This window comes from Physeter macrocephalus, chromosome 20 (genome assembly GCF_002837175.3).
Source record: "Physeter macrocephalus isolate SW-GA chromosome 20, ASM283717v5, whole genome shotgun sequence".
In the NCBI taxonomy this organism is placed as follows: domain Eukaryota; kingdom Metazoa; phylum Chordata; class Mammalia; order Artiodactyla; family Physeteridae; genus Physeter; species Physeter macrocephalus.
The window spans coordinates 37,570,941-37,585,686 of record NC_041233.1 but is presented as its reverse complement, the minus strand read 5'-3'; the positions used below and the strand labels follow the sequence as shown (position 1 = coordinate 37,585,686).

General features: G+C 38.5%; 1 protein-coding gene across 1 annotated transcript in view; it reads left to right on the top strand.

The window, feature by feature from the left end:
• ERCC6 (ERCC excision repair 6, chromatin remodeling factor) overlaps positions 1-14,746 on the top strand; it is a 73,850-nt gene that overhangs the window by 43,987 nt on the left and 15,117 nt on the right. Inside the window, 2 exon segments of the mRNA XM_007130488.4 lie at positions 10,165-10,335; positions 10,819-10,995. Of these exon segments, the coding sequence (XP_007130550.2) occupies positions 10,165-10,335; positions 10,819-10,995 (348 nt within the window).

The following is a 14,746-nucleotide window of genomic DNA, read 5'->3' as shown; positions in this document are numbered from 1 at the left end:
ATTTTTAAAACAATTATGAATGCAGGCTTTGTCATTCTAACAGTCCATGGTGGTGACATGTTCTTGTCCCGTGAAACACAAGCCTGATACCCTGAGTGGGACCAGAAATCAGGGGGCTTATGCAGCAGTTAACTGGCTGGATTTGGGGCATTAGTGGCTTTAAACAGTTTTAGGAAAGTAGGTACAAAATGTAATAAAATAACTCTTAATTGATAAATGAATTTGTTAACATGCTTTTAAAATGTGTTTTAAATGAACAAAAGAACAGCCTGCCATTTTGTAATTTGTACTTTTGTTCTCTGAATCGTTGATTACCATTTAGGTCTAATCACTGTTCTTTGAAAGTTGCATTTTCTCACTTACTTGTAGTTTTACCCACATTATCAAAAAGGTTTATCATCTGTTCTCCTCTGGGTAACATAGATAGGTTGTATTATGCTTTTTTAATTCTCATGTCTGTCTACCATCTAGACTGTAAGCTCTGCAGTGTAGAGACTATGTCTTCATCATTATTGTATCCCAGGGGCCCTATAGACAATAGATAATAATTACACATTTTCACTGTGGGTTTGCAGGTTTACTCTGTAGACAAGAAGTGGCAGTTTGTTATGAGTTCTTTCTGTCCTGAGTTTCACAGCTCTTGAGTGAGGTCCCTGTGCCCCCATGAAAGCAGTGCCAGCTGAGAGAGCTGTTGAATGTTTGCCTTGCTCAGTTAAATACGTGTGAGCCACTAAACTCCAGTGTCTTTATAATTCTGCCAGTACCCTCTTTCCTCCAAATTCCCATTTTGTTCATGGTCATGAGTAAGCAGAACTTTTGATAAAAGTGAATCAGGAGTATCTATAATTTGGTAGCTCAACTTTGGTGAGATGGAATCTTGCTTTTACTAGCTATTGTTAAAAACAGCATACTTTGCCCTGAATTTTAAATGATAAATAGAAAACAAATGAGTTGAAATAATTAATGAAGTGGGATAAACGCCTCAATCAAAACAAAAAAAAACTGATTTTTTTTTCAGCAGCATGAAAATAACAGCTTAGATTGTTTTTCTAGTCAAACTAAATTGTTGTAACTATCCTGTTATCATTCTTGTAAAACGTTTTTGATTCCTTTTTTCACTTCCATTATCTATTGACATTTCTTAATATTTTGTATTGCAGAGTCTTGTACTAGGATTCATTAGTTGATGAATGTCTTTAAAAGGCAAATTTTTCACATGTTCCTCCTTATCCTTTTATTTTCTTTTGTGCTTTTTCTTTTACACCTTTACCATATCATGGCTCACTTGAGTCTATTCTGTTATTATAGCCTGAAGAGCAACTTTCATGTAAATGAAATACATTGACTCATGAATGAAAATAGAATTGACATTGGTCAGTGTGTCTGTTGGTGAGATTTGCTTCCATAACTTGCTCAGAGAGCAAACAATTATTTCACTTTTGTTTACAGTGATTTGCACCTTCTGAGGTGTCTGGTTATGCACAGACACATACATATATATGATTGTTCATAATTATTTTAGTACTTAATGGTTAACCAAGAACTTTAACTTGAAGTTTCTTACTTAACTTTTGAGGAAAAGCAGTAGACTTGTGTTTTTACTCTGACCCTTAACTCTTTGGACAGTTCCTTTTTCATTATAAAGTATCTCAGATCTCTATAGATGTAAGCTGTTATGCAAAAGATCGAAAAGATGTTCTTTCGCATCTTTCAAACCATACTCTCCACTTAGAAACACAATCAGTTTATTATTAATATTAATATCAGTTTATTATTTGTGATGACGACATATTGAAAATGTGTTAATTCCCCTGCACAGGCCTTGTTATAACACTTCCAAGATCAGAACTCTGGCTTCTGGATTAGGAGACTGGCATTTGATCCCTTTGCTCCTTCCTTTTGTATTTGTGTGTACAGATCTTTGTTACCACTCCATGCACACCTGTTGGCTTATAGGTGTGTGTTAGATTGCAATAGAGTTTACATTTCTTAATCACATTTCAAATATTCTGTCAGCGCTGGTCTGTCCTTTAAGCCAGCATCTAATGTCTAACTTCCTTTCCATCCTTATAGGCTGAAGTTTCTTTTTTCCATGGGGGAACTTTCTGTGCCCACCAGCCGTCCTGTCTAAATGTATTGATAATAGCAGCACTCTGGTATAGGGTTATTCAGTGCTGGAGAAAATAGGGAAGAGAAGAGAATTTCTCTTTGGAAAACTTAAAAAAGTAATAATGCCAGAATTATTCTGCTTATCATTCAAATAGATTATTTTTATTTTTCTAATGATTTGTTGTAGCTGGTAAGATGTAAAACTTTGAAATTTTGGAAGTTTTTCATTTAGAGAAGAGCTATCAAATGATCAAACAATTTCTAAATGGAGATCATCTATCATTTTTGTTCCCTAAATTGCCTTTTAGCTTCCCACCTCTCTCACCAGGTGATCCTGTATTATCTTTGTTAATATTCTCTTTGGTTGACAGCATAATTTTGAATTATCAAATGCACACCCAGCAACCTTGCAAAAAAATATGTGGCTAATATTTTCAACCAAATGATCAAATCAGATAAAGACATTTTTAGGCTCTGAATCTCCTTTAATGGTCAGTCGAAATCTCATTTACTAGGAATCTAAGATTATCCTTTTCTCATGTTTTATGATCCCTTTTTTCTAATGGAGAGAAACTTGATATGTAAGTTGATTAATATTTATTTGTTGAATAACTATAAACATAACATTGCAGGTATTTGATGCTACTAGGATTCCAAAAAATGGATATGATGTTTTTAACTGATCTTGAAAAGCTAACCATTTTCTTGGGGAAAGAAAATATATGAAAAGATAATAAAAGAAGGCAGTTTTGTAATTCTTATCCCATAACTCACAGCAGGGGGTGGCAACTTTAGCACTGTGTTGTAAAGTTTATTTAATTATTAAGGACCCTTTTTTCAATTTGTTGGAAGATGTGTAATGAGAAATTTCTTGCTTCTTAACTCACAGCAGGGGGTGGCAACTTTAGCACTGTGTTGTAAAGTTTATTTAATTATTAAGGACCCTTTTTTCAATTTGTTGGAAGATGTGTAATGAGAAATTTCTTGCTTCTATTCTGAAACAGTTGTCACTTTGTAGCTCTCCCACCTTTCCCTGCCTTGTAGGATATAGTAATTCTGTGGAATAGTTTTGATAATTCAAAGAGATTATCATTTTGATCCACTCATGGTATTTAGAGGCATAGGATTAGGAAATGCGACAATGGCATAAAGGCATAGATTTTATAATTACCAAACCAGGGTTGGAATCTTGGATCTGCCATCTTATAGCTTTGTGACCTGGTAGAAGTCACTTAGCTTTTCTGAGCCTAGTTTGATCTCCTGAAAATGGGTTATTTTTGGTAATTTTTTGAGGATTTGTTGGGTTAATATGTGTGCACAATAAACTTAGTGTGATCCCCAGCATACAATGTTTACTCAGGTAATTCCTACAATTAGAAATGAAGAATATGGTAGACATCTTCATCTCAGTACTTGAGAAAAGATGCTCTGACACTTCTGATTGATTCAATATAAATACATTCGAGATAGAAGGTTCAGACCTGCTTTATCAAAAATATTCATAGTCATTCATGTCTAGACCTTTCTCCTTCGTGTCTAGATTCATTGGCCCCAAAATGATACAGTGAAATACAATGTTGAAATTCTTTTTGGGAAATGCAAGGTATGACTAAAGAACAGACCACAGGAAAACATGGCCATCTGATGCAACTACCATCACATGTTCTTTAAAAAGGCCCGTTTTCTGAAACACTAGCATAAAAAGACTCGGCTTTTTAAAAAGCTGGAAGGGAGGCAAGTAGAAACATAACAAATAAAAGTAGAAAAGGGCCACATGGTCCCTCAAGCATCCTAAATATTTCAGACCCACTCCAGGTACACAAATTACAACACAATGTGATGTAGTTCCCATTAACTTTCGAGACCGTGTATACACCTGATACAAGAAATGATAGATGCTATGCTTGGTCTTTGAGGGATATTGTAAAATTATGTTGCTGGAGCCCTTTTTTCTTCATTGTCAGCACAAATCCTTGTTTATTAAAGATTTAGCTTGAAGGAAATTTTAATTAATTACAGGTGCAGTAAATCCTGCCTGGGAAGCTGCCGTGCTGTGTTTACCGTGAATGGCCTTCATGTGCCTGTGCTCCACTCTGCTCTCCCTGCTGCCTGACAGTGTGATTTATGGCTGTTGTTTTCTACCAGTTCACTGTTTGCCCTCTAGGAGGGATGGGTCTCCTGAGCCTCCATAATAACAGCAGCACTTTCACAGACATCTTTTAATGACAACAGCACTGCATTCAGTAAGTCAGGCTAATTGCAGATGTACCCTATTAATTGCAAAAACTAGGAGAGGTTACATATTTTACAAGCTTTTAATTTGAAACCGCCCGAGATGATTTGTCTTAAGTGTTTGGATAGAGACGTCCATAATATTCAACAATTCACCATTATTGAAACTCCGGTCTAGGCAGTTACAGAATTCTGAGATTGAATCAGGTAAAAACAAATAGTCTTAGATGTGTTTTTACCCAGTGGCTGTTAAGTGGAGGTTATGTTTTCAATGTGGACATTAAAAAAATTTCTTACTCTTTTTATAAAAGCATCTTTGATTCTTATCATCATACATCTTTTTGAATATGGTAGAAATTTTCTATTTCTATAGTTAACGTTACAGAATTTTCCAAATAAACTTCAATTCTTAGACATGTCAAAGAAGCTAAACATCACTCTGGTGGTATGTATTTGAGAGGCGTGGCATCTCGTTTGTTTAACTGTGGTAAAGTGATGTCCAAAATCCAGTTCAGGGTGGCGTTCCTTGGAGGGTAGTGGAATGACTGTGATGAGTCACTGCATCTAGCAGTTAGGAGTTCCAGGGTCATGAGCAAGTAGATCCACATGGGCAGGGTTTGGCTGTGATCCAGCGGACATTTTATAAATGTGAGAGGTAATTTCACTTCTGCTGTATTTCAGGCCCCAAACAGTTGTCGTTGTTTTACTCTCCCATTTCTCTCTGGGCACATAGCTCTGTGCCTGGAATAGCACAGGGCACGGGGCATTCCTGTGTGTCGGTTTGCTGTCGTTCCACACCCTACCTGCTTCATGACTTCTGGCAGCCACTGCTGTCCCAGGAGGAGGGAAAGATGGGGATAGAGTTGGGATAGCTGCCTGCCCAGAATCTCAGTGGAAAATTCAGATGTGGAGGAGCTATTGAAATCAGCTCTGGCTTCTAAAAGTCTCAGGACTGGTGGGATGCGTTCGAGGTGGAACAGTGCATCTCTGGACAGCCTGCTTTTCTTCACTGGACACTAGCCACCGTGGCAGAGCCGGTGGCAGTGGAATAGCAGTGTAGTCAGGGAGAAGTGGGTAAGGCGAGGCATGGGAGAGTCTATACGTGTGTTTGTAAGGCTGTGAGCCTTGAGATATTTAGTGCTGCATTCATCATAAGGTTAAAAAAAAAATTCAGGAAATGGTTAAAGCAGGTGTGGCCCTCGATGTAGTATTGCGTAGGCACGGAAAATCATGAATAGGAAGATGGCAAAACAGTAGTCCTATTAATAAAACAGCTCTCACCTGTTGAACCTTTACTAGTACCAGGTGTTATAGCTCTTAACTCTTAAGTTTAGAGTGTATTATGACATAAGTTTCTCTCTTCCTCTTTCAGAATTTTCTTGGCCATTGTTACACCCTTTTATATTTTATTGAATTAAAAAATATTTTAACCCTTGTTTATTAAGATAATACTTTTTAAGATGTTGAATTTTATAAAATTTGTATGACTATGATTACATGAATTATTGTATTAGCTTTCCTAATATTTAGCTATTCTTCTATTTCTGTGATGCCTTGTTAGCTTAATATAGTGCTAGATTTTATTTATAAAGTAATGAATCTCTAGTTGGGGAGTACACACACTGGGTGAGTATGTTGCTTCTGTCAGTTTTGAAAACAGGGTTTTGCTAGCCTTCTTTTTCTGTATTTTGGAACCGTTTAAATAACAGGGTGGATTCCTACTTCACTCGTAAAACCCTTTGGGTCTAGTAGACTTCTGGTGGGAAAAGCATAACATCCTTTTCAAGTCCTTCAGTATTGGTCTGATTGGTTTGTCTCATTTTTCTTGAGTCCATTTTGGTAATGTTCACATTCTCTGTCAAAGTTCAGATTCTTTGGCATTGGATTGAACGTGGCATTGGCTAACATTTTGTGTTCTCTGCCTCTGTGGTGACTCCTTTAATGTTTTTCATGCTGCCCATCTGAGTCTGTTCTTCGGGCTGACTTTCCAGAAGTCTGTCTGTTTTTTGGTCTTTTCAAAGAGTTACTGAGTTTTTTTCTCTATCAGTTCTACCAGGTTTTGTCCTTAAGCTTCACTGATTTTTGTTTTTATCTTACTGTCTCACTGTCTTTATTTAGCCAATTATATTGGCTGCTTGGTTTGATTTCAGCCTCAGTAGGGTGTGGGGAATGAGTATCTTTGTGTGGCTTAAGGCTCTGCTGAGAGCTATTAAAAGGAGCTCACTGATGGAGAGACTCAGATCCTTTGGATCCTAACTATAAACTTTTAGTTGCCTTTAGTTTTCCTCTGTCTCTTCTGACTGTCGAACTCTGAGAAGCTGTGGCCGTGTCCCCTGCCAGCTGTGGATGTGCCACTTTGCCAGCATAACTCTAAGGGCTGTGCCTTGGGTTCTGGTGCAGTGCTCCGGGCAGGCAGGTAAAGGCCTGGCTCTTCTCTCTAGTGTGTTGTCTCCTTAAAATACAAAAGAATACAAAAGAAGCCCTCCTTTTCCTGTTCACTTCTTGTTGTCTGATATTTGTATTTCTGATCCTGCTCTGTTTTTGTTTGCATTTCCTTTGGATATCTTTAATAGTTCCCATACTCTTAACTCTCAGCACCAGTCTAGTTTGGGTCTCATCTCTTAAACACAAGGCCAGGTTTTGGCTGTACTTTCCTAGTGGAAAGGGTCACTGCTGACAGCCCACTGTCACGTGGAGACCCTGGCATAAATGTTAGGTCTGAAGCCAGCTATCTTATTTTCTGTTTATTGTATTTTCTGCTTTTTATATTTTCTTAATTCTTTTTCTATTTCCTATTAGAAAATTTTCTATTCCTATATCTATTTTTTCCCTCATAGTGGTTTGATAGTTCTACAGTCTATTTCTTTTCTGGTATTTATGCTGAAGTAGCAACTATTAATCAATAAATGGGCTTAAATTTTTTATGAATGCATTTCAGTCTGTTTTTCTGTCATGATAAAGAATTGAACAGTATTCATCACCTGTGCCCCATTCTACCATTGATGAGGTGGGATTTTTAGTACACTCTTAATTTCCCCTGTTCTCACTCTAGGTTTTGTTAAATTAAACTGGAATTATAATCATGCAAAAATAGATCCCTTTTTATATTTTAGATAATTTCATAACAGTTTCATTAGTATTTAAAACAATGTTTTAATATTTACATAATTATTATTTTAATATGGTAGGTATATTACATGTAATCTTCCCTTAAAAATATTTTCTTTTATAGTAAAGTAAGAGACAGTGTTGCCTAATATTTAGTTAATATTAGCTTTGGAGTTGGCTGCTTTTCTATGCTCAAATCCTACCACCGCTTTACCAGCTATGTGACCTGATAATATTATTTACTGTCTCTAAGCCACAGTTTTCCCCTCTGTAAGTTGCGGGTAAGGACCTCTGTCCTCTCTCAGAGTTGCTGTGAGCACTCAGTCTGTGACGAGCATGAGGTGGGGAGCTCTGCTGCCTGCTGCCCTTGTGCAGAGTGCGGGGTCCTGAGCCCCTTTCTTCTCCCATCAGGGAAAGGAGCTGCATTCTTTTAGTGACCACACCCCTGCACCGGGTGGAGGTAGCATGCTGTTCTTAGGCCATCTCTTGCTGGTTTATTTTCTGTCCTTGCCCAGCTAAAGGTGGAATTTGTTATTTTTTTCTGTCAAGCATGACTGATAATTTGGATCAATGCAGAATTCCAGGGTCTTTGCTTTCCCCCTAGAATTATGGAAAGATTTGCCCTTCGTTTTCTGACATTTTTAGTGTTGCAGAAAAGATATCCAGTGCAGGTAGTCTTTTTCTTTTGCAGGGAATCTTTTTTCAGTCTGTTTTGTTCTGACTAGAAGCTACAGCATTTTCTCGTTTTCCCTTGTTTTTGGGATTCAGACGTCTAATAGGTGTGTACCCAGGTGTATGGCTGTTCTGGTGTTTTGGTCTATAGACTCTAGTCTCTCCTCAGAAGTTTTTTCTATCATTTTTAAAATCACTTCTTTTATATCCTTTGTACTCTGTCCTTCTTGAATTCATGTTATACATCATTAGAGCTCCTGGATTTGTCTTTCTTGTCTCCTTGGCTTTTCTCTCATTTTCTTTCGTTTAAAAAAAAAAAAAACGTTTTCCATCTACCGTGTTGTTTTCAGTTTAACAAGGATTGACACAAAGGATGTTTTGGAAAAATAAAAATTGGGTAAGTGTTTACATGTTATACCTTTTTCTGGTCTTCTTATGAGCCCTCCTCCCCCACAGCAGTGGACATACTAGTCAGTGTTTACGACTTACAGATTAATGAAACATAAACTTCCACTGCTGATAATGTATAATTCTGTTGTATGTATTATGTTTGTGTACATATTTATAAAGTGCCTTAGATTGCATCATGATTGAAAGGTTGATTTTTTTTTTAAGTTTTAAACATTTTATTATATTTATTTTTCCTTCCACTTTTATTGAGATATAATTGACATACAGCACTGTAGAAGTTTGAGGTGTACAGCATAATTTAAGATACATACACCATGAAATAATTATCACAGTAAGCTTAGCGAACATTCATCCTCTCATATAGATACAAAATTAAAGAAATAGAAAAAAATTTCCTTGTGATGAAAACTCTAGAATTTACTCTCAACTTTCATACCTAACATACAGGAGTGTTAATTATATTTATCACGTTGTACATTACATCCCTAGTACTTAGCTTATAACTGGAAGTTTGTACCTTTTGATTGCCTTCATCCAATTCCTCCTCCCCCCCATCTTCCACCTCTGGTAACCGCAACTGTGATCTCTTTTTCTGTGACTTTGTTTTTGAAGTATAATTGACCTGTAACACTATGTTAATTCCTGTTACACAACATAGTAATTCAATATTTCTATAGGTTTCAAAATGATCTTCATGATAAGTCTAATTATTATATGTTACCATACAAAGATATTGCATAGTTATTGACTACATTCCCCCGCACTGTACATTTCACCCTTGACTCATTTATTTTGCAACTGGAAGTTTGTACCGCTTAATCTCCCTCACCTATTTCTTCCCTGCCCATCCCATTTGTTCCTGGTATCTATGGCTATTTCTTTCTCTTTTTTTTTAACATCTTTATTGGAGTATAATTGCTTTACAATGGTGTGTTAGTTTCTGCTGTATAACAGAGTGAATCAGCTGTACATATACATATATCCCCATATCCCCTCCCTCTTGTGAATCTATCCTTCCCACCCTCCCTATCCCACACCTCTAGGTGGTCACAAAGCACCAAGCTGATATCCCTGTGCTATGCGGCTGCTTCCCACTAGCTATCTATTTTACTTTTGGTAGTGTATATATGTCCATGCCACTCTCACACTTTGTCACAGCTTACCCTTCCCACTCACCATATCCTGGACACTAAGGTTGCTTCCATGTCCTGGCTATTGTAAATAGTGCTGCAATGAACACTGTGGTACATGACTCGTTTTGAATTATGGTTTTCTCAGGGTATATGCCCAGCAGTGGGATTGCTGGGTCATATGGTAGTTCTATTTTTAGTTTTTTAGGGAACCTCCATACTGTTCTCCATAGTGGCTGTATCAATTTACATTCCCACCAACAGTGCAGGAGGGTTCCCTTTTCTTCACATGAAAGGTTGATTTTATTTATTTTTTTGGCCACGCCGCATGGCATGTGGGATTTTAGTTCCCTGACCAGGATTGAACCCGTGCTCCTTGCATTGGAAGCGGGGAGTCTTAACCACTGGACCGCCAGGGAAGTCCTTAAAAGGTTGATTTTAAGAGTCGTGCTCATTTAACTTCTTATTTAAAACTGTCTTTACCATTTTGTCATCATTTTAGGAGAAACTAATTCGAGATATTGCTCATTGTCATGGGATTTTGATCACTTCTTACTCCTATGTTCGACTGATGCAAGATGATATTAGCAGGCATGACTGGCACTATGTGATCTTGGACGAAGGACACAAAATTCGGAATCCGAATGCTGCCATCACTCTTGCTTGCAAACAGGTGTGAACTCTTATAACCAGGAGGGTTTCCAGGTGGATAATATTTAATTGAGAATAAACTCTGCTTTTAGTAACAGACTTATTGAATCTTTCCTTTTCCTTTTGCATAAGGAATTTGAAATACACATTTTGCCTTAATGCAGAACTTTTCATTCTTGCACTTAATCATGTTTTCTAAAATTCTAATTGTTCACATTACTTAATGTGTCTTATAGGGATCAGTTGTTAGAATGTAACCAAATCCAACTCTAGTCCATAGTCTTCATCTTGAACAGTAAGAAAAATTCTTCCCTATATATATATTTTTTAATCTATGTGTAATTGAAGAATTAAAGTTTCATAAAATGTCTATGTTTTAGAGGAGACCAAAATAATATGTAGTTGTGTTAAATAATAAGATTGCATGGGAGTGTTTTGGGGTAGGGTTGGTGATCATCTGCTAAAAGGTGAATTTAACAGAAAAGTCCTTGCTTTCCCCGAACAGTTCCGCACCCCTCATCGCATCATCCTGTCTGGCTCACCGATGCAGAATAACCTCCGTGAGCTGTGGTCACTCTTTGATTTCATCTTCCCGGGAAAGTTGGGCACATTGCCTGTGTTTATGGAGCAGTTCTCAGTCCCCATCACCATGGGGGGGTATTCAAATGCCTCCCCAGTACAGGTAATGTATCAGGCAGGTGACACTTCTGAGTATTTTAATATTTAAAGCGTTCCTACTAAATACTATACTTTGTAGCCAAGTCATTCAGAATGTAAGGGAAATGACCAAGCTTATAAATTGGTATCTGATAAAAACCACAAAATTATTTTTGCTTGATAGCGCATAATTTTCCAGATGAGTTTTTAAAAAATCATGTAAAATATTCAGGAGCAGTCAGAAATTATGAGATAAGAGTGAGTCACTTCTGGACAGCATATAATAGTGCAAATTGGGTAGTGCATCTTATAAAGTACTTCACAAGCTTAGAAAAGTGGACACCAGGGAAGACTTAACAAGACATATACCCTTTAACCTGATCCTGGGAAAACAGGCTGGGAAAAGTGGGACATTCTAGGTTAGAGCAACAGTATGAATGCAGCCACTCTGTGTGACCACGAGCACTGAAGAGACATGCTTGACTGGACTGGAGATGCTTTCAGGGGAGTTGCAGGAAGGCTGTGGATGCTGGCAGTGGGGGCCTTGAAGGGAGGCAGGAGCGCTTAGGCAGGGAAGAGCCACTGAAGGTGTTGGAGCAGGAGGCTGGGAGCAGGCTATTCTTGGATGGTTACTCAGGCTGCAGGTAGTTGTGGGAGGGAGGCTGGCATTGAGGGACCTGCAGGAATTGTTGGGGGTGAGGGTGATGAGAGCCTGGACCTGGATGTGGGTGATGGTCCTGAGAAAGCAGGTCCAGAGCAAGAGTCCCAAGTGGCGTTTTCTAGGCAGAACAAACAAGATGTGGAGGTTGATAAGATAAAGGAAATTGGTGGGGGTGTGGTGAGCTTGCTGCAGCTGACCCCTGAGGTTTCAGGCCTGGTGACTGGTAGAGCGGGGTTGTCACAGACAGGAACGTTAGGAGGTGAGGCCAAGTGGAGGGCGGTTTATGGCATTTGGGGGCAGGCTCCAGCCTCCATGAGAGGCTGGATCTCTGCACAGCTCTCAGGTGGGGGACTGTACCTGCCAGTTTATGACTGAGCCAGAAATAAAATACATAACTAGAAAAAGAATTTTAGACCTTTAAGATTAGAGGACTGTCAAAAACCATTTTAATACCTTTAAAATTTTGAGATTGAATGATTTTTGATTTTTAATTAACTTTTACGGGAGCTCTTTTCCTCCACTGAATCCCTGTTATCCTTCATGTATCCTGTTCTTTTTTTTTTTTAACTCTTTATTTTGGAATAATTTCAAACTTAACAGAAAGTTGCAAGAATTGTAAAAAGAACTCCTAGATTCCCTAATTGTTAGCATTTTGCTAACATTTTGCCATATTTGCTTTATCTTTCCTTCCCTCCCTCCTCCTTCCCTACCTGTCTTTGTCACTGTCTCTCTGTCTCTCCCTCTCTGTGTGTGTGTGTGTATATATATATATATATATATATATATATACACACACACACACACAAATTTATACTTTTTTTTTCTGAATCATCTGAGTAAGTTGTAGACACGATGCCCCTTTTCTCCAAATCCTTGTGTTTATTTCCTAAGAGCAGGGATGTTGTCTTACATAACCATGGTATAAACATCAGAATCAGGAGGAAATGTAACATTGATGTAATTCTGTTATCTAATCTATTTGTCATGCACATTGTGCCAGTTGTTCCAGTAATTTCCATGTCTCTTTAGTCTCCTTTAATCTGAAGCTGTTCCTCTGATCTTTCTTTTGCCTTCATGCCTTGACATTTTTGAAGACTACAGGCCTATTATTTCATAGAATGTGCCTCACCTTGAGTTTGTTTCCCATTCTTTGTGATTGGAATCAGCTTATGCCTTTTGAGCAGGAGTACACAGAAGTGACCTGTCTTTCTCAGTGCTTTACTTGCATCTGGAGGCACATGCTGTTGGTTTGTCCCTTCATCGGTGGTGGTCTGATTACTGGGCAAGGTGTTGTGTGTCGGATTTCTAAACTCTTTGAAGCTACCACTTCTCCTTTATAAGTAATAAGTCATTTATGGGGTATACTTTGAGGCGGTGCAAATATGGTCTGTTTCTTCCTTGAAGTCCTTGTTTCAGAAGTTTGTGTACGTATCTTTTTTCCCTTTTTAGACTGTAAAGTCCTTGGGAGCAGAGGTACTGCTTTTATTTGCATCCTTTTTGTTTTAAGTCCACAGTTGCCATGAAATAGTGAATCCCAAGAAGATAGTCTGTCAGCAGATATTTTGTGTGTCAGGCTGGGGCTAAAATGATGGGAAACGGCTGACAATCAGAGCCTTCCCTTGAATAGCATTCCTGGTCCAGTGGAGAGTGTGCAAGGGGGAAAGTGGTAAATAAACAGATGATCACAGTATAGGGTAATGAAGACTGTGCTCAGGGGAGATAGCCAATAGCAAGCTTGTGGGAGTCAAGGCAGGCTCCTGGGTGGGGATGATTAGGATCTAAAAGACTGAGGAGGGTGAGGGGAAGAACATTAACTACCCAGAACGTGGACTGCCTCTTGCATTTGTACGGTGAGCCTGCGCAGGGGATTTTAGAACTGAAAAGAGCCCGAGGAGTCATCTAGTTGAGCCTTCTCATTTCATGCTCAAGGTTATTATTGAGACTGAGCGTTTTGGTGACTTGCTTGAGGTCACTGGGCTCTGGAAGAGGCAGAACTGGGGAGGAGTTATCACTCTGCCTCCTCAGGAATAGGAAGGAAACATGAGCGGGCTCAGCAAGGTGTCCATTTTCCATAGCAACGGGGAGGTGGAGTGACGAAGGAACACAGTTGGATCCCCACTGTGCGTTTTTACTCACAGAGAGGCAGACGCAAGAAGCAGAAGGGAATTCAATATAGAATTGGCTCGAAAGTTGGACTGGAGAATGTGGCGTGACATCAAAGCTAAAATAGGGTTTCTTGGTCTTCTCTGCTCTCACATCCCCACCCCAGTTTAGAGCTTAAGATCTTCCTCTGGGGAGAGTGGGGTGTGAGAAACAGACCCATCCCCAGCACCTCTGAGCTCCAACCCTTGCAAGTTCAGCACAAGTGGGCTGGGGGCGGGCAGACTTTCCAGAAGGGTAGACGGGCAAGAGAGAGCGAGCTGCCAGGCCACTCACCAGCCCAGCCCTGGGTTTCCAGCGCCATCAGCATCTCACTCATTCTTCGAGAGGAGAGAAATGGAGGTAGACGTGAGCATGTGGGCAGAGTTTCCTTAACGCGCTGTATATATTTTTAGGAAGATTTTAAATAATGTACTTGCTTCCTTGGTAGGACTGCAATGTCTTGTTAAAATTTGAAATTTATCTCAGCATTACAAGCCATAAAATGTACCTGATTATCATCTTCAGGTAATTTTTATCAATGTCTGAATTATACATTTACAGGGTTACCTGTAACCAAAAGTCGTTGATGAATGGAGTTTCTTTGTTATTGTCTGCTGGTCCAAGTAAAACTGTTTTTATGTTTAGACATACAAGATATACACACATACATGACATATATGTATACAGACTTGAGTGAGGTGTTCTTAGGGTCTTTTAAGGTGTTTTTCTTTTTTACCATGTTAATTTTTTAACGTGAATTTTTCTGTGTTTATTCAAGCTCTTTTTATTATTCATTTTGCTGATAACTTTCTTAAATTTAAGCTTTGGTTGAAAATTTTCTTGTTCCATTAAATAGTATTTACTAGGTTGTTAAGCCTATTTAGATTTTTTTCAAAGTATCAATAATTTATTGAATTCTTTGTTTGCCTTTAAGTGAATTGCAGTGAGAGTGGTTTCCTGCACTGTGGGTCTT